Here is a 27,726-nt window from a genome sequence, read left to right as displayed (position 1 = left end):
GCTCCCCTCCCCCACCAGGACCAGGTAACTGCTCCACTGGACTCCTAGGAGTTGTTCACGTGCCTTTTGATGTGAATCAAGCAAATACAGACGTATTTATTTTTATTTTCTCTCCTTTGATTATTTAAAATGTGTAATACTATTCATAATTCTGTATCTTACTGTTTTTTCCTTATAAATCCTGGGGATAGTTTCTTCTTATTATTTTGAGAGACTCCTCATTTTTCCAAGCTGTATAGTATTCCATCTTGTGGCTACACCATGGTTTATTAATATTTGTCCTAAAGATGAGCACTTGGGTTATTTTAAACCTATCCACCCTTATTACCAAATGAGATCTTGAGTGAGAGAATTCATTTCATACAGCTCTGGTTAGAGAAAAGTGGTGGATGATGCCATCAACCTACTTACAACCCCATTAACTCACCAGAAACTTAGAGCCTCAGGGAAAATAGCTTAATAACAATCCCTTTAGTATAATTTCCTTATTTTATAAATGGGAAACTGAGGCTCAGATCAGTGACAAGACTCGTCTGTGCTCATGGCAGATGAGCTGCAGAATGGGAACTGGAAAACTGATCTCTTGGGCTCTGCTCTCCACATGATCACTATTCATCCCCAGGGAGACCAGACTAGGGCTGTGGGGCCACTGGACTGGAGTCAGGAGCACATGTGACTGTGGACCCAGCCATGGACCCCAGGTCTGCCTCTCTCTCATTCTGGGCTTGTTTCCCACTTCCCCTATTATGGTCAGTCTCTCTGTACTCTCAACAGAATGAACTTTGTGTTCCCTAAAGGTAACATGAGCTTCCCAAACAGAGTGAGAGCATTCAGACTGCTGAGCTGGACTCTGAAGAAGCGGGAGGACAAGAGTGTGCAGGAACAAGGAAGCCTGGGACACCTCAGACTGTGGGGGCACCTGGAAGCAGTTTGTGTTTTGACAAGAATCACTGGAGAGTTGGAACACTGGGAAGTGATTGAGGAAACTCATGTTATGAAAGAGAAATGTGTTCCCCACCAAGCAGAGGTCGTGGGGAAGGAGGGTCTGTATAATCAGGGAGGATGTGACCAATAAACAGGACCCAGCAGCCAAGAGGAAACAAGCAGAGAGGGTGGACAGAGGGGAGGGAGCCGGCTTCCATTTCCACGTCTGAGTCTCCAGGACTGGCAAGTCCAGGGGCCCCGGGAAGAGCGGGGCTGGGAGGGACCAGGGGTCTCTGGCACCCCTCCCCCATCTAGCAGATGAGGAAACTGACTCAGCAGCAGTGAGTGCCCTTCTCGGGGGGACGGGGCAGGTTTGTGCAGAACGAGGGTGGACGGGGCAGAACCCCAGCCTGGAGGATGCTGCTGCTATGCTTGTCACAAGCAGCATGGAGCCATGGACAGACAGCCGGCCTGGGGACAGGGCACCTGGTCCTGACTCTGACTCTGCCACACACAGGGTGACTCTGGGCACATCCTGCCGGTCCCTGGGGTCCAGCTGCTCCTCCTCTATGACAAGAGGATTGGACTAAGCAGAGGACCTTTACACTCTCTTTTGAGCTCCACAGTGAGGGGACTGGACCAGCCTTGGAATTGTGACAAATGACACTTAACCCCCCAGCAGGGGGGATGGAGCAGCCGCCCTCATGAACCACAGGCTTGGACAGTGAGCCCCTCAGGTGAGCCCACCCTGGGCGATTCTTTTACTAAAGCAGAGAGGCATCTCCATCCTCTTAGAAGTGAGCTCCCAGTGTTGTGTTCAGTTTGACTTAGGAAAATAGAAGAATATGAAATTCTTTACCCAGACTTGTAGGCATCAATGCATACTTGATTTTGTCAATTAAAAATTAATCAACAGTCTAAGAAAGAAATGGGAAATTTTATTCAAGCCAACCTCAGAATAATAAACAGTCTTCCTGAGGTACAGGCATCTTATTTAACAGTTTCAGCACTTTTTTGCAAGAGCATGAGAGGGTGCAAGAAACTAGATCCATAAAAGTTTCTCCTGAAAATACCTCTTTGAGGGCCAGTTCTTCCAGTTTTCCCAGAGCACAAAGTGCCTTACCCTGATCTTTGCCCTCAATTCCTTTCAAGGTGGATTGTAGATCAGTGACTGCAGTAGCTGATGACTAGATTCTTGTAGAACTGGATGGTAGACAGCATTCTTTACTACACAGCCCCTCTATTTCCACCTTAATTTCAACCAAGTTTTCAGATACATCTTTAACCAATTTGCCCCAAATTGATAAGAATGCTCATTCCCAGGCCAGGTAAAGATTTCACTGATAGACCACTCAAGTGCTATTACTCATCTAGTTCTGGTAAGAGTAGCCGAGTCCACTGGGCCATGTGTCTTACTAGTCTGTCAGCTCCAGGATATGGCTCCCTGCAGAGGCAAGACCTGCTGCTTTGATCACTGAGGTAGGAGCCCACATCGCAGCCCTCCACAAATACTGCAGACAGATGTCTTCAAGACCTTGTGATTTTTTACCAGCTCCTTTTTTATTTTCCCAGAAAGTAGTTGGGATAAAATGTATCCCAACTTCTGTTAAGATGACCTCTACACAGCGGATATTTAGTAAGCCTGGAAAAATTCTGGAGCCAACTTCAGGTGGGGCTGAATACAAGATGGGACCCAGGGATCCAGGGTCCTGCTCACTGGGAATTACTGACCTCCAGAGATTTTTGTGTGACTTAAAGGGGAGGTACACTGTACATCCCTCTTCACTGGGAGAAAGGAGGCCAAATTCTAGCTACGTACCTCCAGCCACCAACCCCTTCCAACCCACCCCCTAACTCTCCCCACATGCACATCAACTAAGGCACCACCCCCAGGTGGACAGACTTGCTTTGGCAATGAGGCCCCTCCGGAGGCTCAGGGTGTGAACAGCTGTACAGAGGGCTGTGTGCTATGGAGTCAGCACCTTAGGAGGTGGAAAGGGGCGGTGGGCAGAGAAGAAAGAAGTCTTAGATCCTGATGGATCAAAAGGAGAATGGGGAGAGGGAGTCAGGACACAGGAGACGAGAAAACCAAGGACAACCACAAAAGGGGCAAAAGACCCGCAGAAAATGTAGAAAAGATGAGAGCAAAAAGGAGGCAAAACAGAATGCGGGCAACCCAACAAAATAGGAAGAAGACAAAACAGAAGGAGGGAAGGAAACAGAAAAGAGAGAGATGAGTAGGTAAAGATGTGAAGAGGGAGAGAGGGAGCCAGGAAGAGGACATCAGAGGACATCGCTGTTGTTCACTTTCTGAGTCGTGTCTGACTCTCTGTGACCCCGTGGACCGCAGCAAGCCAGGCTTCCCTGTCCCTCACCATCTCCTAGAGTTTGCCCAAGTTCACACCCATTGAGGACATCGGAAGATAACAGAGCTCAGTGAGGAGACCTGTGACCAGAGGGATCAGAAGTCCCTGGGCTGGTCCTCAGTCCCTATAGAAACCTGGCGGGCCCAGTACACCAAGTCAGCCACATAAATCAATAGGTTAATGGCTGTCAGGACGGCCACAGCCAGTCGCTGGATCCAGGTGCATATGAGGTCATCGATACAGCTGATATCACTGGACCACTGGGGCTGCCCGCCGAATTCCTCATAGAATTGGTAGAGCAACCAGAGGACCAGAGCGCTGATGTAGAGGAGGACGGAGAGCAAGGTTAGCCCCAACTGGAAGATGGGGAAGGGGACAGGCAGTATGTTCTCCCAGTCACCCAGTTTTAGCAGCATAGCTAGTGCTGTTGGGATGAAGCAGATGGAGTACACGGCCACGCACCACTCCAAGGCCGGCTGGTGCAGGTACAGGGAGGTGTTGCTGAGGAAGACAAAGATGACACCAGCCACGAAGGTCTCCAGCACCTTCAGCAGGGCAGGTAATGTGTACACATAGCAGGGGATATCTTCCGGCCAATAGTAGTTCCACACAAAGGCATCTATGGCATAAAATGCAGAAGCGATACAGGATAATATAGTGGCTGCGGTGGCCCGGTCCCGGAGAGGTCCATCAGGCAGGAACTGGACGTGGGTGACGCAGTAGATGACGGAGGCCAAGAGGCAGAGGATGGCGGAATAGCAGGCGTAGGTGATGGAGAAGTTGTACCAGAAGAGAGGAAAGTGTGATTCGAAATCAAAAAACTTGACTGTGACTATTATGAATGTCACAGCAAAACAGAAGCACCAGATGGACATGGACCAGTTGCCTATGTTCCCTCTCCAAATGCCCATGTCGGCCACCAGGGAGAAGGCCACGCAGGTGGAGAAGAGCTGTGGCAGGCGGAAGAAGCAGCACACTGTGTTCCAGTCATCCAGGTTTGGGTGTGTGACCCCAGTGGACATGGTGCTGTGATGGTCAGGCAAGTCACGGCCACCAGTATGGCCGTGGTCTTCACTGAGGACCTGCCAGAGAAAGGTCCAGTTCTGGAGGTGGATTAAGCCAGACACCTGGAAAAGGCTCAGGGCCCTGTGACAGCTGAGGCTCAGGATCCATGGAGTTAGAACCAGTGGCCCAGACACTCGGGTAACAGCACAGCCGCTCCAGAATGGTTGTCCCCACCCATCACCCTTGGCCTTGTCAGGAGATTTGTCTTATCCCAAACCTCACAGCTGGGTTGGGTCTGGCCTCAAACCATGAACATCCTGGATCTCTCTGAGCTGTGGGCCATTATCTGAGACACAGGATAGGATGGCCCTTATCTCTAACCCCAACACTTCAGATCTCTCAAAATTGAAAACAAATTAAAAAAAAATTTTTTGGTAACAAAATTTAACCTAAACAGACATGACAAAATTTGTGATCTCTATTTGTTTCACTTAATGTGAATGTTGAAAAGTTCAGTTGCAGAAACACTGATGTCTTTGATTACAAGGTCTTTTCAGACCCCACTGGGGTGACGTGTCGTATAGAGATGTACCACGTCACATACCTGAAGCTGAAAAAACTGAATTTTGAATTATATCTGACCCCAAGAGTTTCAGAAATGGGATTGAGGATTATATTGCTAACCCCATTTTACACATGACAAAACTTAATGCTCAGAGAATTAACTGCTTTCCTTAAGGTGGCATGAACAGGATGTGGGAACCCCAGATAAAAATGCCAAATGTGTGGATTTGAATGCTTTGCTATATAGCCCATACATCAACAGAGCCCATGGCTGGGACCCCAGGACCAAAGCTCGGGGCTCTGGGACCCAGGACACAGCTGTAGGGCCACAGCCTCCTTCCACAGCAACCTGAAGACACACGTGTGCCAACCTGTCCTCCCTGCAGCATCACTAGAAGAAGCTGTCATCTGAGGTGACACAGCCCCACCCAGAGGAGGGCAGCTTCAGGGGCGAACAGGGAGGAGCCATGGGATGAGAGCAAGGCGTGGGAACAAGATAATGTGAGAAGTAGTGAAACAGAGCAGGACTCTATGGTCCTTTCCTCCATGACCCCTGCCTGCCTTTTATCTATGGAAAACTTTAGTTAAAGAATGAGTTTAATCAGAGAAATGAGAACATGCAGAAACAAAGGAAAATGGACAAAGGAGACCAAATAATAATAATAATGAACTCATTAAGTGTAGTAAAGGATCTTTAGTTCCTCCTTGAGGGCTATAGATAATATTCTGATCCATATCCTGTGAGCTGTCTTATAGGTACTGGAACCCACACCAGGTGGAAGAAGTCAACTACATGATGATCAGACTGTAGCCATGACATAGCTGCCAGTTCTGAGAACTGGCCTCAAACAAATGGAAACAAACCAGTTCGTAGTGATGTAGAACTAAAGCATCACTATGAACAAAGCTAGTGGAGGTGATGGAATTCCAGTTGAGCTATTTCAAATCCTGAAAGATGATGCTGTTAAAGTGCTGCACTCAAGATGCCAGCAAATTTGGAAAACTCAGCAGTGGCCATAGGACTGGAAAAGGTCAGTTTTCATTCCAATCCCAAAGAAAGGCAATGCCAAAGAATGCTCAAACTACTGCACAATTGCACTCATCTCACATGCTAGTAAGGTAATGCTCAAAATTCTCCAAGCCAGGCTTCAGCAATACGTGAACCGTGAACTTCCTGATGTTCAAGCAGGTTTTAGAAAAGGCAGAGGAACCAGAGATCAAATTGCCAACATCTGTTGGATCACAGAAAAAGCAAGAGAGTTCCAGAAAAACATCTATTTTTGCTTTATTGACTATGCCAAAGCCTTTGACTGTGTGGATCACAATAAACTGTGGAAAATTCTGAAAGAGATGGGAATATCAGACCACCTGACCTGCCTCTTGAGAAATCTGTATGCAGGTCAGGAAGCAACAGTTATAACTGGACATGGAACAACAGACTGGTTCCAAATAGGAAAAGGAGTACATCAAGGCTGTATACTGTCACCCTGCTTATTTAAATTATATGCAGAGTACATCATGAGAAACGCTGGACTGGAAGAAACACAAGCTGGAATCAAGATTGCCAGGAGAAATATCAATAACCTCAGATATGCAGATGACACCACCCTTAGGGCAGAAAGTGAAGAGGAACTAAAAAGCCTCTTGACGAAAGTGAAAGTGGAAAGTGAAAAAGTTGGCTTAAAGCTCAACATTCAGAAAATGAAGATCATGGCATCTGATCCCATCACTTCATGGCAAATAGATGTGGAAACAGTGTCAGACTTTATTTTTCTGGGCTCCAAAATCACTGCAGATGGTGACTGCAGCCATGAAATTAAAAGACGCATACTCCTTGGAAGGAAAGTTATGACCAACCTAGATAGCATATTCAAAAGCAGAGACACTACTTTGCCAACAAAGGTCCATCTAGTCAAGGCTATGGTTTTTCCAGTAGTCATGTTGGATGTGAGAGTTGGACTGTGAAGAAAGATGAGCACCGAAGAATTGATAGTTTTGAACTGTGGTGTTGGAGAAGACTCTTGAGAGTCCCTTGGACTACAAGGAGATCCAACCAGTCCATTCTAAAGGAGATCAGCCCTGGGATTTCTTTGGAAGGACTGATGCTGAGGCTGAAACTCCAGTACTTTGACCACCTCATGCGAAGAGTTGACTCATTGGAAAATACTCTGATGCTGGGAGGGATTGGGGGCAGGAGGAGAAGGAGATGACAGAGGATGAGATGGCTGGATGGCATCACTGACTCGATGGACGTGAGTCTGAGTGAACTCCGGGAGTTGATGATGGACAGGGAGGCCTGGCGTGCTGCAATTCATGGGGTCGCAAAGAGTCGGACACGACTGAGCGACTGAACTGAACTGAACTGACTGAAAACAATCAAGATGATGCAAGTCAGACCACCGAGGACCAATATGAAGATGACTGTCAGAGCTGAGTATGCTATTTCTGCATGTAGCCCCCTCCCTCAGCCTATAAAGGCTCTCACCTCCTGCTTGGCAGGGATGTACGGTGGATAGGGTGGGGTGGGGAGTCAGCCTTGGGATAGACATCCACCCTCCCGCCAAATTGCCACTATCTGAAATGAAGTAAACTTTCCTTCTCACCAACCTGGCCTGTTTATTGACTTTTGGGGAGTGAACAACCAGACCCCACACCTTTTGGTAATAGTAGCCGCTATTCTGAATCCCCTTCCCTCAATTTTGCCTTAATGTTTGATTCTTCCTCATTTGGGAAGGGAGACCTCAACCCAGCATGACTCCGAGGAGGAGAGTCATGGAGGAACCACAAAATAAATAAACATAATGTTTGGCTTTTCAGCTTCAAAGGAGCCATCCAGATGTGAGTCTGGAAAGATCTAGGAGTAGTCCTACACGAGCGGGATTTTTCTGACCTGGGAGACTGGTTAGCAGGTTCCAAGGTGGGAACCAAGGGATTGGAAGTGAACAAGTATGCTGTGTCTGCTGCTGATGTGGAGCTTTTGAGGGCCTCCCAGAGAGGGGATGAGGATGGACAGATGGTTGGACCATTTTAAGGGCAGGAGCTGAAAGAGGAGGCACCTCCTTGACCTCTGGGAGGAGACAGCCCTGAGAATGCACCCGGGACTGGGGTGGGGGCAGGGGGCAGAGTGGAGATGACTGGGGGGATCCTAGGGTCCCACTGGCCCTGAGGCAGCCCAGTAGGGGTCTTCTGACCCAGAAGGGATGCAGACATGGAGCCAACCTTCCCATGGAGGAGGGGCCTGGACTGGAACTGAGACAGGAGAACAGGGGCCTGAAGGGGTTCCAGGGCTGTGACAGGGACACATGGCCAGAGTGGCAGGGACCCTGGAGACCATGGAATTGCCCAGGTCACCTGCCCAAGACAGTCCCTCCAGCCAGGGCTGCAGTCCTGCTCACACAGGGGCTCCTCCAGGGTCCAGTGTGGGGGGAGTGAGGACCCTCCCAGCACGCCCCCTCCTCAGGGACACCTGCCCTGTTTCCAAGGGACTATTTGCTGAGAGGCCCCCAGGGCGGAAGGGCCAGCACCCTGAGCCCCAGCCAGCTTCCTGCCATCAGGGGCCTTGTCACCTTTGCTGATAATAAACCCTGGGACAAGTTGAGGCTGGAAAGAGAAACACAAAGCAAACCTGAGAACTTCCCTGGACTCACAAAGCTCCTTGAGTCCCAACTGGCAGTGGAGCCCTGGAGCCTGCTGGCTTCCCAGTGGGCACTGCCAGGGGTGGGGAAGGGCACCAGATATAAGTTATTCTGGGATGTTAATGCTCTGTACCCCAGTTTGTTACCAACTTAACTCCCTGAACTGCCACTGGGATTTCCACTTAAGGGTAAAAGACAATTTTGGAGCCTTTTAATGGCACAGAGGGAGGATTTGGAGTGGAAGAGGCATGGGAGTTCCAGCTGTGTGACCCTGGGTCAAGCCTGTGCCCTCTCTGGGCCTCAGTTCCCCCACCTGGAAAGCAGGAAGTGGAAGTTTGTCTAAGTCTCCCAACAGCCCCTCCTCCACTCTAGTCTGTGAGCCTGGACATGGTGCCCCCATCAGAACACAGCCTGGATGTGGCTGAACCCTGCCTGCCCCAGCAGCCAGGCATGTGGACTGGAAGACAGTGAGCCAGGAAAGTCAAGGTCAGGACAGAGGAAGGAGGAGGAGGTGTCAGAAGGGCAGAGAAGGAGGAGGGGAGATGGACACTCAGAGTGACAAGAAGGCTGTGGGGCCTGGAGGAGACACTTCATAACTGAATGATCCTGAGCAAATTAGTCATCAAAGCCTGTTTCCTCATCTGTGTAGGATGAGGAAACTTAATATCTGATTTATGTCAATTAAATAAATAATAGCATGTGAAGGGCTCATGAAAGGGCCTGGCACAAAACACACTCAATCCATGCCGGCTACCTGTTCCCCTTCCTCTCACAGAGGACACAGAAGGCCCTAGCCCCACTTTGGACATAAGTGCATGCAAGCTTCATTCTTCCAGGTCAGGTGTTGCAAACCTGTGTGTCCTGAAGGTGGCCCAGGGATGTGTTTGGTTTCTCTTCACAGAGTTTTTAGGAAGAGATTGTGTAGAATCAGTATTATTTCTTCTTGAAGTGTTGGTAGCTGCAGTATTTTAATTTCACATGGAAATCTGGATTTCCAGCTCCTCTTGAAGCTTCAGGAGATCTGGTGTCACTGGGCCATGTTGCCTCTGGAAGGACGGGTGGAGCTGAGTAGCTGCCATGTCCTTTACTTTATACTGCTTTTCATTCTCACCTTTGTTTAGTATTTTCTATATTTCCTTCTTCTCATGTATAATTGACATGAAGCAGGACTATGAGCATCTCACATGTGCCCCGTTTACCCTCTTGGGCATGGCCAAGCTTCCTGCCTGCTCACGGAGTGTTCACCTCTCCATTCAGGGATCATCCGTATCCTCAATCTCATGTACAGCCTTCAACACCTTTCACATGCTCTGAAATCATACGTAGACATGTGTGTACATATGCAGCTTCCCACGTGGCTCACTGGTAAAGAATCTGCCTGTCTATGCAGGTGACTCAGGAGACATAGGTTTGATCCCTGGGTCAGGAAGCTCCCCTGAAGATGGAAATGGCAACCCACTCCAGTAATCTTGTCTGGGAAAATGCCATTGACAGATGAGCCTAGTGGGCTATAGTCCATGCAGTCTGACACGACAGAGGGACTGAGCATGCACACACATGCATACATGCACACATGTTTGTGATACATATCTGTAGTTTTTTTCCAGGTTTATAAACATAAGACCATGTCATGCACATGGCCTCTTACTTTTTAACCACCCCCAACAAGTGCAGCTAAACTCTCCAGGGGCCCTAGTCTTCTCCATTCCTTTTTCTTATTTCCTTCCCTCCTGGCTCCTGTGGGAGGGAAGGAGCCTTCTCTAGATCAGTGGATCCTCCCCTGTGAGTCTCAGACACTGGGGGACACAGGATATGACAAGGGGTGCTGGGATCCATGTGACCACCATGCTCTAGGGCAGGAGATCAGGCATTCTTTCTGTAAACTTTTTAAAAATATGACTAAAACTCTTTTTTCCTTTCTGGAAACTTAGCTTGGTTTCCTAGGACTATTGCAACAAGTTGGTACAATTTTGCTGGCTTAAAACAACAGAGATTTATTCTCTCACTGTCCTGGAGGCCTGAAGTCTGAAATCAAGGTGTCAGCAGAACTGTGCTGCTTCAGATTCTTCAGAAAGAGGGCCCTTCCTTTCCTCTTTCAGTTTCTGGAGTCCCCTTAGCTTGTGGCCATTTATCTATGTCTCGGCCTCCACCTTCATGTACTCATCTTCTCTCAACTATGTGTGTGCAAATCTCTCTCTCATTTCTCTTATAAAGATACCAGTCATGAGATTTCAGGCCCACCCTCCATTCTTAACTAAATATGTCTGCAAAGACCTTACTTCTAAATAAGGCCCATTCTGAAGTTTTGAGTAGACATGAATTTTTGGAAGACACTCTTCAGCCCTTTATGGTCCTCTTTCATGTCTTCCTGTCCTTACTTCATGATTCTTTTTCTAATGTGTTTTATCATATAAAGTGAATTTGTTTACTGAGTATTTCTGATTGATGTGTGTTCACTGGAGTTCCTGGGATTCACAGTGGGTTGTTCCTCATGTATTTTGTTATTAAACTGAGACCCTCTTTTACAGGACTCCTTTTCCTGGAAGGGTCCTACTGGGTTTGGAGCTTCACCCAGAATAACTGCACCTGCTCCTGCTCAGGACCCTCCAGATCAATCGCCTATTGGGCACTGACTGTGTTAATTTCCCAGGTTGGAGTTGTGGGATCTCAGGGATCATGCACATTGGGATCCAAACTCACAAGAAAAGAAGACCTGAAATTTCTATTCCTCTTGTGGAAACTTAAAAAAAAAAAAAGAAAAAGGCAAAACTCATGTGGGGCAGATGTCAGCCTTGACCTTTCCTCTAGCTGAAGGGCATGGTTTTTCCTTGTCTACCCTTGCTCCAAGGCTGTAGGCCATGTGGTCTCGGCTTTAGGGAAGTCTCTCAGCTCCAAATCCTTATATTGTGCCACCCCAAAGCCTCATTCCTGACTCAAGTGGGGATATGAATCAGTCTCCAGTTAGCCAGGCTCAATTCTTCCTTCTCCCTCCTCCTTCCTACACACAAGCAGCAGTCACATCAGCTCTGCCACTGAAGACTCATGAGATCCTTGAGCAAAGCATTTAATCCTGCAACTGTTTCCTGTCTTTTTGCTTTGTTAATTCTAACTTGTCCTTGACCTCCACATCACCTCCTCCAGGAAGTCTTCCTGGATCCCACAAGCTCCGCCTCTCGTTGCTCCCAGATTGATACTTCTCAGCCTTTACCCTGTGGTAAGCAGTGATTGTGGACAGGTCACTACAGAGTTCTGCATCTTATCTGAGCATCACAAATGAGGTGCGGAGTAACAGAGGTGTTGGATGGGCCTGAACACCAGAGAAATAAGTTGGATTTTAGCCATGAGTGCTGATGCCTCACTGACATTTTCTACGGTTGGGCCACTCGATCAGATGCCCACATTGGAACTGTCCCTCCAGTTGTTAGGAAGAAAATGAACTGGAGGTCAGTGAAGAAGCAATGCAGAATGCAGTGGTCACGTGGAACAACTGGAACATGCGTACATCACTGTGGGCGTGTAAAAGCTACTCAAGGGTCTGACAGTTTCTTATACAATTAAACATAAATTACCCCATGACCCAGCAATTTCAACCGTAAGTATTTTCTCAACAGAAATGAAATCTTCCTTTACAAGTCTTGTATGAGAATGTTCATTTGTAGCAGCTTTCTCATAATAATCCCAAATTAGAAACAGGCAATATATCAATCAACAGGGGAATAAACACAGTAATATAGTCAAACCTAGAGTATTACAATACAAAGGATGAACTATAAGCTACACAAAACATGGATGCATCTCAAAAACTTTTGATAATTGAAAGATTCTAGAAACAAAAGAATATACACAGTATGATTCTGAAATAGGTTAAACTAATCTACTATGCAAATCGAAAGTGGTCCCCTCTTGGGTTGGGGAGGTGGATTTACTCAAAAGGGCATGCGGAAACTTTCTGGGGTGTTTATATTGCTCTATATTTTAACAGTAGTTTGCAACACATTGGTGCACGGATTATCTTTTGATGGAAAATGAAATTCAAGACGTCCTCTCATTCTATAAAGTGTTTGATAACATTTTACAACAAGCAGTATCAAGATATGTATATGCCACTTTTGGATTATGTTTTAAATAATGGAACACTTTATAACAATCTGTAGAAATTCTATTTTTCCAAATCTGCAATTTTAGTTTTTGCCCTTTCATCTGATCTGATACTAAGGAGCATGGCAATATAAAAATAACCTGAGTGTCCATCGGTGGGTGAACAGAATAAGAAACACACACACACACACACACACACACACACACACACACACACGCACACACACACGGAATATTATTCAGCCCTTAAAAAGAAAGAAATTCTGACATTAGCAACAACTTAGATAAACCTGGAGGACGTTACACTGAGTTGAAAGGGAGATACAGAAAAACTAGCACAATTGCACTTATGTGTGGAATCTAAAAAAAAAAACAACAAACATTCACAGAGGCAGAAAGTAGAACAGTGGTGGGGCAGGGAGGTGGGAGGAGGCCTTGTTAAAAGATACAAAGTTGTAGTTCAATCCAGGGATGCTCCGATGCTGTACTTTGGGAAAGAGACAAGCTGGGGAAATTTAATGCCTAAAGAGGCTACCAGATCTTTTTGAACCTACTTCTCTTGATGCTGTGGTGTTAGAGAAGACTCTTGAGAGTCCCTTGGACTGCAAGGAGATCCAACCAGTCCATTCTAAAGGAGATCAGCCCTGGGATTTCTTTGGAAGGAATGATGCTAAAGCTGAAACTCCAGTACTTTGGCCACCTCATGCAAAGAATTGACTCATTGGAAAATACTCTGATGCTGGGAGGGATTGGGGGCAAGAGGAGAAGGGGACCACAGAGGATGAGATAGCTGGATGGCATCACTGACTCGATGGACATGAGTCTGAGTGAACTCCGGGAGTTGATGATGGACAGGGAGGCCTGGCGTGTGCTGCGATTCATGGGGTCGCAAAGAGTTGGACACGACTGAGCGACTGATCTGATCTGATCTGATCTCTTGATGCCAAGGGAGGTCACTGCTCCAGATGGACAACACAGAGAGAATCCTAAATCTTTGTTTCCTCACTTATTCTGTTGGTACACAATATTAGTACACAATACCTACTTCTTTTGGAGATACAGAAAGCCCCTTGGAAACATTTCAGCTTTTCCAGTACACAATTCCCATTGAGAATATGATGATCCCAGAAATATGCATGTACATACCCTGGAAACATTGCATTCTGTTATAAGGCTGTTACAGACCACCTAAAACCTATCTCCCAGGACATTAATGGACCCATGGGACTCAGGGTAGAAAGCTGACCTTAGAGGTAAGTCAGGTGATTCCTGTACTATCTTCCCCTCAGGTGTGGGTGAGCAGAGTCCTGAGCTCATACTCAGGTGTCCCCCTTGTGGTGCCCCTCAAATGCCTGAGGTCCCGAGATAGACAAGAGAGTCCTCTGGAGGCAGACCAAAGAGTCTGAGTCCTGACAATGATGCCTGTGCTCATCTTCATGGTCCCCTTTTGCTTCTATGACTCAGGAGTTCTGGGACCCCCATCACAGGACCCTCAGAAGGTGACTATTGAAACCTTTGGGGAAGGTGGGTTGCTATATTTTTCACTATTTGGATTAAACCATTTTAAGACAGTGATTGCAGTCTGGAGTTTGCATCTATAGGAAATGATAGGGGAAGGGTACTTCTCACAGAACAAGCCAGGGGCAGGGGGTACAGAGCAATGTTTATGGGAGAGAGAGCAAGTAGAGTCTGGCAGGGACAGACAGTCACAGTCTTGGGCATCACATTAAGCACTTAGGACTCAGTGGGAAGCCAGTGTTGAGCTGTAACCTGGGGACTAACTTTCAGTTTCAGAAAAGCCTCTGGGACTTCCCCTCAGATAGGAGACTGGCACATATGCAATGAGCAGGGGGAGGGGGATCAAAAAATGAGAGACGGACCCTGAGCTCAAACTCACAGGCAAAGATGGTCCCCCTGAGGTCCCAGGCAGGGGCAGGTGTGTGCTGAGAACTGGGAGCTCACTGGGGTAGAAGGGCCCAGGGAAGCGGGCTGGACACTAGGAGCTGCGGCCACAGAGGGGCCCTTCTAACTCAGCACCTGCTCTGGACCAGAGGCTGAGGACCTGGGTGAGCAAGGCCCAGCCAGTCCTTGAGAAACTCTTGGTTGAAGGGAGGGTGACCCATGACCTGACCATCAGCACATCTGGGGGTATGTCCACAGAGGGGAGGGCAGGTATCCTGAGCAGGGACGGAGGACAAGGGCAGGCAGGACACTAAGTCCGAGTGGAGGGTGAAGGGTGTGTATTAGTGGAGGAGGCAGGAAGCGGAGACTGGGGAGGGAAAAACCTGAGCTCCAGTCTGAGGAGTAGGGGCAGCTTGTCTGGGGAGCAGGAATGTGCAGGAGGCGGGAAACAGACCTGAGCTTGGGCCCCTCTGCTGGGCTTGTGGCACCAGGGACCGAGGACAGAGTATCAGCTCCTGGACTCACTGAAGATCCCTGTTCTCAACATGCTGAGCAAGGAGCACTCTAGAAACATCTGTGTCCATGTTCTCCAGGCCCTGGCCTCCCTGTGAGAACTGCTTGAAGCCAGGCCTGCTTCAGCACCTGCTGAGACAATTGTATCAGAGCCCTCGGAGACTCACCCTGATCTACTTCAGCCCTGAAGTCAGGGTATGAGCAGGGAAGTCCCGGGTCACATGGCACCTGGATTCAGCCCCCAGGCCCCTCTCAGTCCTGAGTCTGCAGGACGGTGTTCTGGGATACAACTTGGTGGAAGATACCAGGGCAGCCATGGAGCCATGGGCATACCTCATCTCCAGGAGAATTCGAGAGCAGTAGGGCTGCCTGCCTGGTGGAGTTCATCCCGGCCCTACCCGAGGACTAGATCCTCATCTTTCCAGAGCAAATATTCCCTTGCTCTTGGAAAATGCTTTTTTAGTAGTAAAATGGTTCCATATTCTCTCTACTCCCTCAGATCCTCCTCTTTTTCTTTATTCTCTCTGAGTCAAGTTTCGGTGGACACCACCCAGCACTGAGAGGGCGATGAACACTTGAGCCGGGACAGGAACACCGTGAATCCTGTGGGCCCAGGGAGCAGACCACGTGACTAATCAATACCCCTCCCTTTGCCTCCCTGTTCCAGTTCCGTTTGCTCATGGGAGGGGGGCATTATTTCCTGGGGGTGGCACCTGGCTCAGAGGTCCATTCATCCCATTTTGAAACTGGTGCCCCAGCACTGGGGAGCTTCCAGGCAAAGGTACAAGAGAAGTGATGGGTGCCCCCCTTCTGACCTTCAGCACCTCATCCCTCTGTTCCTACAAGTTCTTGGGCCCCATGAACAGTGAGGCCAAACAAACTGAAATGTTGAGGTTTGGACCAGAAAAAGGTTTATTGTAGAGCCATGCAAGGAGACAGGTGGCTTGTGCCCTCAAAAACTCCCTAAAGGGTTTCAGCAAAGCTGTTTTAAAAGCCATGTTGGGGGCAGGGAGTGTCCTAGGGTCTGTGATTAGCTCCTGCACATTTCTCTGATTGGCTGATGGCGTAATTGCAAGGTGGTGTCACAGGGCTGAACTCTATCAGTCCTTAGGCTCCAGGAGGCCTGGGGCTATGTGCTTCTGGTCATCAGGCAGTTAACCTCTTCCATTTGTTGGAGAGGGAGTTGGTTTTCACATCTGCAGACCATCTCAGGAAATGTGCATCACCTACTATTTATTATCTAGAAACTTCAGTTCAGTTCAGTCGCTCAGTCATGTCCGTTCACTCAAACTCACGTCCATCGAGTGGGTGATGCCATCCAGCCATCTCATCCTCTGTCGTTTCCTTCTCCTCCTGCCCCCAATCCCTCTCAGCATCAGAGTCTTCTCCAATGAATCAACTCTTCACATGAGGTGGCCAAAGGACTGGAGTTTCCGCTTTAGCATCATTCCTTCCAAAGAACACCCAGGACTGATCTCCTTTAGAATGGACTGGTTGGATCTCCTTGCAGTCCAAGGGACTCTCAAGAGTCTTCTCCAACACCCCAGTTCAAAAGCATCAATTCTTCGGCACTCAGCTTTCTTCACAGTCCAACTCTCACATCCAACATGACTACTGGAAAAACCATAGCCTTGACTAGAAGGACGTTTGTTGGCAAATTAATGTCTCTGCTCTTGAATATGCTACCTAGGTTGGTCATAACTTTCCTTCCAAGGAGTAAGCGTCTTTTAATTTCATGGCTGCAATCACCATCTGCAGTGATTTTGGAGCCCAGAAAAATAAAGTCTGACAGTGTTTCCACTGTTTCCCCATCTATTTCCCATGAAGTGATGGGACCAGATGCCATGATCTTTGTTTTCTGAATGTTGAGCTTTAAGCCAACTTTTTCACTCTCCTCTTTCACTTTCATCAAGAGGCTTTTGAGTTCCTCTTCACTTTCTGCCATAAGGGAGGTGTCATCTGCATATCTGAGGTTATTGATATTTCTCCTGGCAATCTTGATTCCAGCCTGTGTTTCTTCCAGCCCAGCGTTTCTCATGATGTACTCTGTATAGAAGTTAAATAAGCAGGGTGACAATATACAGCCTTGACGTACTCCTTTTCCTATTTGGAACCAGTCTATTGTTCCATGTCCAGTTCTAACTGTTGCTTCCTGACCTGCATATAGGTTTCTCAAGAGGCAGGTCAGGTGGTCTGGTATTCCCATCTCTTTCAGAATTTTCCACAGTGTATTGTGATCCACACAGTCAAAGGCTTTGGCATAGTCAATAAAGCAGAAATAGATGTTTTTCTGGAACTAGAAACGCCAGAGAAGAGCTAAAGCAGAGGATATCTGGGAGGGGCCTGTCCTGGGAAGATCTCATGGGTTCCTGCTCAGTTACACCTCCTCTCATTTATAAAAAGAGGGAGCAAAGGTAGTGGACTCTGGAGTCTGGAGGAACTAGGATGGAATCCTGGTTCTGCTAGCTGTGTGACCTAGGGTGAGTGACTCAACCTCTCTGTGCCTCAGTTTCACCCTCTGTAAAGTAGGGGAATGTAGCCATTCATAGGGTTCTCATGAGATGTTGATACAAAGCCCAAGCACCAGGCCTGTCATAGATCAAGCAGCCACCAAATGTCTGTAACTGTGATTATTCTCTGCACCACAGGCCCACCTAGGAGAGCAGTCATCCTCTGCTGCAGGGCCCAGCCTGTGAAGAAAGGTTGTGCGTAGTGTGTGGGGAGAAGGGTCCAAACTAGAGCAGTGACTGAATTGGAATCAGTTTCTTAGTTGTTTTTTAATCCCTGCCTGGGTCCCGTTTCAGGTTCACTGAACCAGAATCGCTGGGGTTGGGCAATGGGGTTAGGGCAGAAACCTATTAGTATTTTGACTTCCAGAATTATTCTTTTCTTTTATTTATTTGGCTGCATTGGATTTTTTTTTTTTTTTTTATCTTGTGGAATCTTTCATTGCAGTACATAGACTCTCTCGTTGCAGTGGACGCAGTTGCTCCACGGCATGTGATATCTTAGTTCCCTGACCAGGGATTGAACCCATGTCCTCTGCACTGCAAGGCAGATTCTTAACCACTACCACCATGGAAGTTCCGTTCTAGAGGTGATTCTGAATGTCAAGATATTGGAGTCACCTGAGGAGTTTTTCAGCACCCCAGGACCTAAGCACCGTGTTCTCACAGTGGACCAAGAGCAGCATCACCTGGGGGCTCTTGGGCCCCATCCCAGAATTTCTGATTCAGCAGGTCTCAGGTAGAACCCAGGAATCTGCATTCCCAACAAGTTCCCCCTATCAGCTACAAATTGGCGCTTGCCATCTACTTCTACAAGGATTAAATCATGTGCCACTGTAGCTGCTGACCTTCAACACCCCCTAAAAGGAGTTCAGGGTGGAGAGCAGAAATGAGGCACTCTGTGCTTGGGGTCCTGGCAGGACAGGTCTTCAGACAGATATTTTCAGGAGCCGATTTTATGAGCCCAATTCTTGTACCTCCTCATATCTACAAAAGCACTAAATCCTTCATGGTGACCACTGTTCCTCATGACTAGCAAAAGCTTCATGAGACTAGTTGGAACCTTCTGGAAAAATATGTGCTTGACTGCACATATTCCCCCTTCATGAAAATCATATATAAATTGCCTCTTTGGAGAGGTCTCTAAGAGCTACCTGAGATGCTATCTCCCAGGCTACAGTCTTCATTTTGCCCCAAATAAAACTTAACGCACAACTCTCATGTCCTTTGTTTTTTAATTCGACACCCTCTACCCCATGTTGATATTCTGTTGCTGGCCCGGGAACCATGTTTGAGAAGCACTACCAGAGCATCAGGTTAGGGTTAGATGCTGTGTCATCATGGATAAACAACTGGCCTAGGAGATGAGCACCACTGGGGGGATGCAGATGACACCACCATTATAGCAGAAAGTGAAGAGGAACTAAAAAGCCTCTTGATGAAAGTGAAAGTGGAGAGTGAAAAAGTTGGCTTAAAGCTCAACATTCAGAAAACAAAGATCATGGCATCCGGTCCCATCACTTCATGGGAAATAGATGGGGAAACGGTGGAAACAGTGTCAGACTTTATTTTTCTGGGCTCTAAAATCACTACAGATGGTGGCTGCAGCCATGAAATTAAAAGACGCTTACTCCTTGGAAGGAAAGTTATGACCAACCTAGATAACATGTTCAAAAGCAGAGACATTACTTTGCCAACAAAGGTCCATCTAGTCAAGGCTATGGTTTTTCCAGTAGTCATGTACGGATGTGAGAGTTGGACTGTGGAGAAGGCTGAGCGCCGAAGAATTGATGCTTTTGAACTGTGGTGTTGGAGAAGACTCTTGAGAGTCCCTTGGACTGCAAGGAGATCCAACCAGTCCATTCTGAAGGAGATCAGCCCTGGGATTTCTTTGGAAGGAATGATGCTAAAGTGGAAACTCCAGTACTTTGGCCACCTCATGCGAAGAGTTGACTCATTGGAGAAGACTCTGATGCTGGGAGGGACTGGGGGCAAGAGGAGAAGGGGACGACAGAGGATGAGATGACTGGATGGCATCACTGACTCGATGGACGTGAGTCTGAGTGAACTCCGGGAGTTGGTGATGGACAGGGAGGCCTGGCGTGCTGCAATTCATGGGGTCTCAAAGAGTCGGACACGACTGAGCGACTGATCTGATCTGATCTGATCTGGGAGGACTCCTGTCACCATCCAGCCTCTCTCCCATCTCTCCATTGGCTGCTGTTCATGCAGAGAGGGCACAACCCTGCAGGGAGTGTCCTAAACAGCCCACTACATGGATGAGGGTCTCCAGGTGAGGTTAAGAACCCAAGGGATTCATTCCAGGCCCATCCGACTCTAAACAGACTTCTGTTTCCTTCCTTCCTTTTGCCCTTTCCTCCTGTTTGGTGTGCCCACATCCTATTTTGCCTGTTGCAAGTAAGATGTTGGCCTCACCCACCACTTCCTTTAACTAAAGCAGTCTGGCATTGACCTTGGAGAGACAGCTGTGAATGGTCCTGATGAGAAATCTTAGCTTCCTGCCCAGGAATTGAACCTGGGTAGCCTGGATGAAAACTAAGACTCCTTGCCACCAGGGCTGGAGGCCAGGAGAAAAGTGGCCCTGCTCTTTCCCTCCTTTGAAAGCAAGAACGTTTCAAGAAGGCAAAAACCGTAAAAACAGGTACACAGTTTATTATTAGAGACACAGTATAACATGTGGGAAAACACACAGAGAAACAGTTTTTTTTATTTAAGTCAGAAGGAGGCCAGAAATAGACACTGGGAGAGGAGTGCAATAGGAGGTGATTTATGTTGCTTATATAGGATAATCCTTCAAGGTCTTTGTTTACATTTGACCAAAATGTGTACACAACTTTTTGCTACGATGAATCCCAATGCAGAAGCCTGTGGGTACATGTCCACAGTTATTATGGGGTGCTGCCCTTTTCCTTTTTGAACTACAAGGAACCTTCCACACATGTGCAGATGGGGAAGTCTTCCTTGACCTCAGGAGTGGGAACCTTATCTCTGCTTTAACAGAGCTCAGCTTCTGCCACTAGCTTTGTCTTTGGAGTGTCTGGTTGAGAACAGAGCTTCAATTTTAGCCCATTTGACAAACACCAGCTGTCCATTCCAGGGGCCCATCTATCCCCTACTTCAGTAATAATCAATTTATGCCCTGTCCTTGGGCTATGTCCTTCTTTAAAATGTTATGCCCTGCCCACCTCCCTCCTTCCCCATCTACCCATCCCACACTCCCAAGAAAAATTTGAAAAGAAACTTTCCCTTTAAGAATAGGGTCACCCAGTAATTTTTGCCACCCAGACTAGAAAAGCAAAGCAAAAAATACCCATCCTATCATCACCTTTAAGGCTGGCAGTGGCCATTACTTCTTCCTGCAGAGGCCTGGGAACACTAAGGCAGGAGGGCCACAGGGATGCCCCTCGCAAACATGCAGGCAGGTGTCTCCAAGACCATGAGATTTTTTTGATTGCTTCTTTTGTAACTGAGCAGGACCCTATGGGGGCTTCTTGGACCAGAAAGTGTTAGTCGCTCAGTTGTGTCCAACTCTTGCAACTCCATGGATTGTAGCCCACAGGCTTCTCTGGGATTCTCTAAGCAAGAATACTGGAGATCCCTCCCTCAAATCCTCTGGTTTAGCTTCTTTTGAAGTACCTAGAAAACACTATCTGATGCACATTTCCAGAGTTGTTTTACAGATGTGAAAAACCCTGAGTGAATGTGAGACCTTAACCACTTCAAAAGCTGGACTATAAAGAAAGCTGAGCACTGAAGAATCGATGCTTTTGAATTGGGGTGTTGGAGAAGACTCTTGAGAGTCCCTTGGACTGCAAGGAGATCTAACCAGTACAATTTAAAGGAAATCAGTCCTGAATATTCATCAGAAGGACTGATGCTGAAGCTGAAACGCCAATACTTTGGCACCTGATGTGAAGAACTGACTCATTTGAAAAGACCTTGATGCTGGGAAAGATTGAAGGCAGGAGGAGAAGGGGATGACAGAGGATGAGATGGTTGGATGGCATCACCGACTCAATGGACATGAGTTTGAGTAAACTCTGGGAGTTGGTGATGGACAGGGAAGCCTGGCATGCTACAGTCCAGGGGGTTGCAAAGTCAGACACGGGTGAGAAATTAAACTGAACTAAACAGAACCACTTCAAGACCTTGAGCACATAGGCCCCAGGCCTCCTGGAGGTAAGGACTCATAATCAGAGCATTGCATAGGAGCTGCTCGCTATCCTGAGACCCTCCTCCCTTACCTGGCCTTTAAATATCCTGATACTCTTAGGGGAGTTAGGGCTTTTGGACATGAGCCACCTTTTTCCTCCCACGATCTTGCAGTAAACCTTTTTTTCTACTCCAAACTCAGACATTTCGGTATTGCTTGGCCTTACAGTGCACAAGGCACAAGAGCTTGCTTTCTATTACACTTGTTTGATACCCAGAGAGCAGCTGGGATGGAAGGCATCCACCCCTGGCTTCCTCTAAGATACCCTCTAGGCAGCAGGTATTTAGTGAGCTTGCAAAAGTTCTGGAGCCAGTCTCAGGTGGGGCTGAGCAATCCAGGTGGGGTCTCAAAATCCAGGGTCCCTGCTCTAAGCCTTCTGCCAACTGGAAATTATTGACCCCCTGAGTTTTATTTTGCTTTTTTTCAGTTAGAAGGGAAGAGCACTGTACACCACCCACCACTGGGAGAAAGGGGACACAATCACTAGGTACCCACCACCACCCCAAACCACCCCCCCAACACACCAACTAAGGCACCGCCAAGGGGACAGATGTGCTTTGGCAACAAGGCCCCCCCAGAGGCCCAGGCTGTCAACAGCTGCGCAGACGGCTGTGTGCCGTGGAGTCAGCCCCTTAGGAGGTGGGAGGGGGTGGTGAGCAGAGGAGGAAGGAGTCTCAGGTCCTGATGGATCAGAAGAAGGAAAATGGGGAGAGGTGGTCAGGACACCGGAGATGAGAAACCAAGGATGACCAGAAAAGGGGCAGAAAGCAGAAAATGTAGGAAAAATGAGAAAGAGGCAAAACAGGGTGTGGGCAATCACACAGAATGGGAAGAACTCAGAGCAGAAGGAGGGAAGGAAATGGAAAGGAGAGTGAAATGAGTGGAGAAGGATGTGAGGAGGGAGAGAGGGAGCCAGGGAGACATCAGACGACATAATATCTCCATAAGTAGAGGGCATCTGGAGCCCGTGGGTGGAGCCTGTCACTGACCAGGCAGCTCGCGATCACCAGGTCAGCCACATAAAGCAGCAAGTTGATGGCTGTCAGGATGGCCACAGCCAGTCGCTGGTCCCAGTTGCACACGTAAGTAGTGAACTCATCTCTGCAGGTCGTATCACTGGATCGCTGGGACTGGCCGCCCAGCTCCTCATTGAACTGATAGAGCAGCCAGAGGACCAGAGCGCTGATGTAGAGGAGGATGGAAAACAGGGTCAGCCCAAGCTGGGAAACGGGGAAGCGGATGGGCAGCCAGTTGTCACAGTAGAGCAAGCCCAGCAGGATGGCCAGGGTCCCCAGGATGAAACAGGTGGAGTACACAGCCACGCACCACACCAGGGCCGGCTGGTGCTGGTACAGGGAGGTGTTGCTGATGAAGGCGAAGATGATGCAAGCCACAAAGTTCTCCAGCAGCTTGAGCAGGCCATGCAGCGTATGCACGTAGGTGATGATCCTTCTGGGCCGGTGACCCACCCAGGTCCAGACAAATTCGGTCCCGTAAGCTGCAGCAGCGATGCAAGAAAATGCTGTGGCCGTGATGGCGTGGTTCCGGGTGGGGCCCTGAGGCAAGAACGGGACATAAGTAGTGGCAGAGATGATGGAGGTTGAGAAGCAGAAGAGGGCGGCATAGCAGGCGTAGTTGATGGGGAAGTTGTACCAGTGGGAGGAAAAGTGGGACCGGAGGTTACTGTATTCCACAATGATGATGAGGAGGGTCACAACGTAGCAGAAGCACCAGAAGAACATGAACCAGTTATCTACGCCCACCCGCTGAGTGCCCATGCTGGCCACCAGGGAGGAGGCCACGCCAGTGGAGAGCAGCTGCAGCAGGCGGACGGAGCAGCCCATGACAGTCCAGGAGCAAAGGCCTGGGGATGACGAAGTGGTGGACATGGTGGTTCATATGGTCAAATTGGTCACTGTCCTGGGTAAGGCCTAGCCTTCGCTGAGGACCCACGAGAGAAAGATCCAGCTCCGGAGGTGGATTAAGTCAGATTCCAGGGAAAGGCTCAGGGTCCTGTGATGGATGAGGCTCAGGATCCGTGGAGTTAGAACTAGTGGCCCAGACACCCGGGTAACAGCACAGCCGCTCCAGAATGATTCTCCCCACCCATCACCCTTGGCCTTGTCAGGAGACTTGTCTTATCCCAAACCTCACAGCTGGGTTGGGTCTGGCAGCAAACCGTGAACGTTTTTCACCTCTTTGTGCTGCGTGCCATTATCTACGGAGACACATGGTCCTTATCCGCAAGCCCAACCCTTCAAGGCTCTGGAAAATGTAGAAATTTTTTTAAAAAGCCATTTGAAACAAATTTGATCTGAACAGACATGAGACAATTTATGGCCTTTATTTATTTCACTTAGTGTGAATGTTCAAGTTTGGTTGAAGAAACACTACTGTGTTTGATTGCAAGATGCTTTCAGACCCCAGTGGGGTGTGAAGTCATATAGAGTAGATGAAACATGCCACCTGCCTAAAGGTGAAAAATTCTGAATTTTGGAGTATATCTGACCCCAACAATTTCATAAAAGGTATTATGGATTGTACTGCTAACTCCATTTTACAGATCAGAAAGCTAACGCTTGAGGGAAAAAAATCTCTACCCTAAGGTCCCATGCCTAGGAAGTGGGAACTTCAGATGAAAATGCCAAAGCTGTGAGTTTGAGCCTTTTGTTCCACTGCGCACATGTCAGCAGGGCCTGCGGGTGGGAGCCCAGGACCAAAGCTCAGGGCTCTGGGACCCAGGACCCACCTTCAGGGCCACAGCCTCCTTCCACAGCACCTGAAGACACACGTGTCCCGGCCTCTCCTCCCTGCAGCATCACTAGAAGGAGCTGCCATCTGAGGGACAGAGCCCCACCTGGAGGAGGGCAGCTTCAGGGGTAGACAGGGAGGAGCCATGGGGTGAGAGCAAGGCCATGGGGATGAGATGACGTGGGAAGTAGGAACTGTTGTGAATCCTTCCCACCCTGGGGAGTTTTGCCTTAACATGTGACTCTTCCCCACATGGAAAGGGAGACCCCAACCCAGCATGACGCTCAGGTGCGTGTCCTGGAGGAACCAAGAAACAAATATTAAAATGCCAGCTTTATAAGCTCCAAAGCTGCCATCCACGTGAGAGTCTAACCCCTTTTAAGAGCAGGAGCTGAAAGAGGAGCCACCTGCTAGACCCCTGGGAGGCGCACCCGGGTCTGGGTTGGGGAGGGGGGCAGAGTGGAGATGTTGGGGGCAGCTGGGGTTGGGGGGAGGGATTGCAGGGTCCCAGTGGCCCTGAGGCAGCCCAGTAGGTGTCTTGTGACCCAGAAGGGATGCAGGCATGGAGCCAACCTTCCCATGGAGGAGGGGCCTGGACTGGAACTGAGACAGGAGAACAGGGGCCTAAAGGTGTTTCAGGGCTGTGACAAGGACACATGGCCAGAAAGGCAGGAACCCTGTAGATCATGAAATTGCCCAGGTCACCTGCCCAAGACAGTCCCTCCAGCCAGGGCTGCAGTCTTGCTCACACAGGGGCTCCTCCAGGGTCCAGTGTAGGGGAGTGAGGCCCCTCCCAGCCCACCCCCTCCGCAGGGACAGCTGCCCTGTTTCCAAGGGACTATTTGCTGAGAGGCCCCCAGGGCTGAAGGGCCAGCACCCTGAGCCCCAGCCAGCTTCCTGCCATCAGGGGCCTTGTCACCTTTGCTGATAATAAACCCTGGGACAGGCTGAGGCTGGAAAGAGAAACACGGAGCAAACCCAGAGAACCTCTCTGGGCTCACAAAGCTCCTTGAGCCCCAATTGCCAGTGGAGTGCTGGAGCCTGTGGGCCTCCCAGTGGGCACTGCCAGGGTTGGGAAAGGACACTGGGGTGAGGGAGTCTGGAGGTGTCGTGCTGTCTGTTCCCCAATTGCCCCCCCACCAACCTCTCCAAAGTCACCCTTGATTCCACCTAAGGTTAAATGACAGCTTTGGACCCATTTGATGGCGCAGAGGGCTTGGGGAAGGAGAGGTTCCAGCTGTGTGGCCCTGGGCAAGGCCTGTGCCCTCTCTGGGCCTCAGTTCCCCCACCTGGAAATCAGCAGGTTTGCCTGAGTCTCCCAGTAGCCCCTCCTCCACTCTAATCCATGAGCCTGTTCATGGTGCCCCCGTCAGAGCACAGCCTGGATGTGGCTGAGCCCTGCCTGCCCAGCAGCCTGGCATGTGGACTGGAAGACAGTGAGCCGGGAAGGTCAAGGCCAGAAAAGGAAGGAAGGAAGGAAGAGGTGCCAGAAAGGCAGAGTAGGGAGGAAAATGGATACTCAGAGTTACAAAGAGGCTCTGGAGCTTTGGCAGACACTTCATAGCTAAATGATCCTGAAGATTCCCCACCTGTGCAATGGGCTTAATACCTACTTTGTGTTAAATAATGAATAAAAACATGTAAAGGGCTCATCAGAGGGCCTGATGCATGGCATACTCAATCCAAGCCAGTTCCCACCTTCAGCTTGAGGCCATTTAACTCCATCTGCACCTCCACCTTCACCCGCTCATCCTCTCTCAACTCTGTGTGTGCAAACCTCTCTGTCCTTCCTCTTATGAAGACACCAGTCACTGGACTTTGGTTTCACACTCCACCCAGGATGTTTTCCATCCCAGAGGCCTTAACTAAATATGTCTCCAAAGGCCCTATTTCTAAATGAATGTGTTTTCTGAGTAGAAATGACCTTTTCGGAGGACAATCTTCAATCCATTATGGTCCTCACTCAGATCTTCCTGTCCTTTTTTCACTGTGTCTTTTCCTAATGTCTATCATACTAAGTGAATTTGTTTTCTTTTTCAGATTGTTCTGTGTTTGCTGGAGTTCTTGGGACTCACAGTGGGTTGATCCCTTGTGTACTTTTTCATTACACTGTGACACCCCTTCTACAGGATCCCTTTTCCTGGCAGGATCCTGACATCTGTGTTGGGACTTTTACAAAAGTTTCACCAAAGAATAATTGCACTTGCTCCTGCTCAGGACCCTCCATGCCAATCACCTGTTTGGCACCTATTGTGTTAATTTCCCCAGTTTGTAGAGCCATTGGACCTGAGGGATAGAGAACTTTTGGGCCCAAATCCACAAGTGAAGACCTGAAGTTTCTATTTCTCTTGTGGAGACAAAAAAAAAAAAAAAAAAGAAAAAACTCCTATGGAGGTAGGTATCAGTCTTGACCTTTCCTCTTTCTGAAGGGCCTGTTTTTCCTTGTCTACCCTTGCTCCGAGGCTGCAGACCATGTGATCCTGGCTTTAGGGAAATGTCTCAGCTCCAACTCCTCACCTTGTACCACCCCAAAGTCTCATTCCTGACCCAAGTGGGCAAATAGGCCAGCCTCCAGATATCTATGCTCAATTCTCCCTTCTCCCTCCTCCCTCCTACAGACAAGCAGGGGTCACATCAGTTCTGCCACTGAAGATTCAGGAGAAACTTGAGCAAATTAATTAATTCTAAAGGTTCTTTCTCTCTTCTTTTCCTCCTTAAAGACTTGACTTTTAATCACCCGCTCCAGGAAGGCTTCCAGAATCTCACCAGCTCCATGTCTGATTGCTCCCAGATTGATAGTTTTCGGTCTTTGCCCTTCTGTGAAGCAGCCTGGTGTGGACAGGTCATCACAAGTTCCTGGGTCTTACCTGGGCCAAACAGGTGAGGTGGGGAGGAAGGGAGGTGTTGCAGGGGCAGCAGACAGGGCCCTATGTAGATGGACCTGAACGCCAGAGACATAGGTTTTTAGCTGTAAGTGATGAGGCCTCACTGACATTCTTTAGGGAGGAGCTGATCCATCAGAGGCCCACTTTGGAACTGACACTCTGGCTGTAGGAGGAAAATGGGATGGAGGCCAGGGCATCAGGGAGGCAGCCTGGGTTCCTGCCTCCGCGTCTCCTGGAGGACCCTCCTGACACACGTGCTCTTCCTGCACCTGCACCTGGAGGCCTGGCTCGTGCACTTCATGAGGTGGAACTGATCAAGACAGGAGAATCCTCAGGCAGACT

The 27,726-nt window shown here is 48.7% G+C and overlaps 2 protein-coding genes across 2 annotated transcripts; both read right to left on the bottom strand.

Moving 5' to 3' along the window:
• Positions 1 to 3,385: 3,385 nt before the first annotated feature.
• Positions 3,386 to 21,893, bottom strand: LOC102407701 (myeloid-associated differentiation marker-like). The gene is made up of 2 exons (XM_044933003.2): positions 21,780 to 21,893; positions 3,386 to 4,372 (listed from the first exon to the last, which is right to left on the bottom strand). Exons 1-2 carry the CDS (start codon positions 21,891 to 21,893, stop codon positions 3,386 to 3,388), a joined length of 1,101 nt encoding a protein of 366 aa, XP_044788938.2.
• A 715-nt stretch (positions 21,894 to 22,608) lies between these two features.
• Positions 22,609 to 23,637, bottom strand: LOC112580901 (myeloid-associated differentiation marker-like). The gene has a single exon (XM_044933002.2). The coding sequence runs from the start codon at positions 23,635 to 23,637 to the stop codon at positions 22,672 to 22,674; it is 966 nt and encodes a 321-aa protein (XP_044788937.2). The 3' UTR covers positions 22,609 to 22,671.
• Positions 23,638 to 27,726: the final 4,089 nt, after the last annotated feature.

This window comes from Bubalus bubalis, chromosome 20, assembly GCF_019923935.1.
Source record: "Bubalus bubalis isolate 160015118507 breed Murrah chromosome 20, NDDB_SH_1, whole genome shotgun sequence".
Lineage (NCBI taxonomy): Eukaryota > Metazoa > Chordata > Mammalia > Artiodactyla > Bovidae > Bubalus > Bubalus bubalis.
This window is presented reverse-complemented; position numbering and strand designations above follow the sequence as displayed.

What these genes read in the sequence shown, in the direction of transcription:
- LOC102407701 (XM_044933003.2), bottom strand. Translation starts at nt 21,893, where the DNA reads ATGTCTGAGTTTGGAGTAGAAAAAAAGGTTTACTGCAAGATCGTGGGA. An exon ending in TCAGGATATTTAAAGGCCAG is followed by an intron (nt 4,373 to 21,779) that starts GTAAGGGAGGAG and finishes TTTCTCTGGCAG; the next exon opens with GTCCTCAGTGAAGACCACGG.
- LOC112580901 (XM_044933002.2), bottom strand. Translation starts at nt 23,637, where the DNA reads ATGTCCACCACTTCGTCATCCCCAGGCCTTTGCTCCTGGACTGTCATG.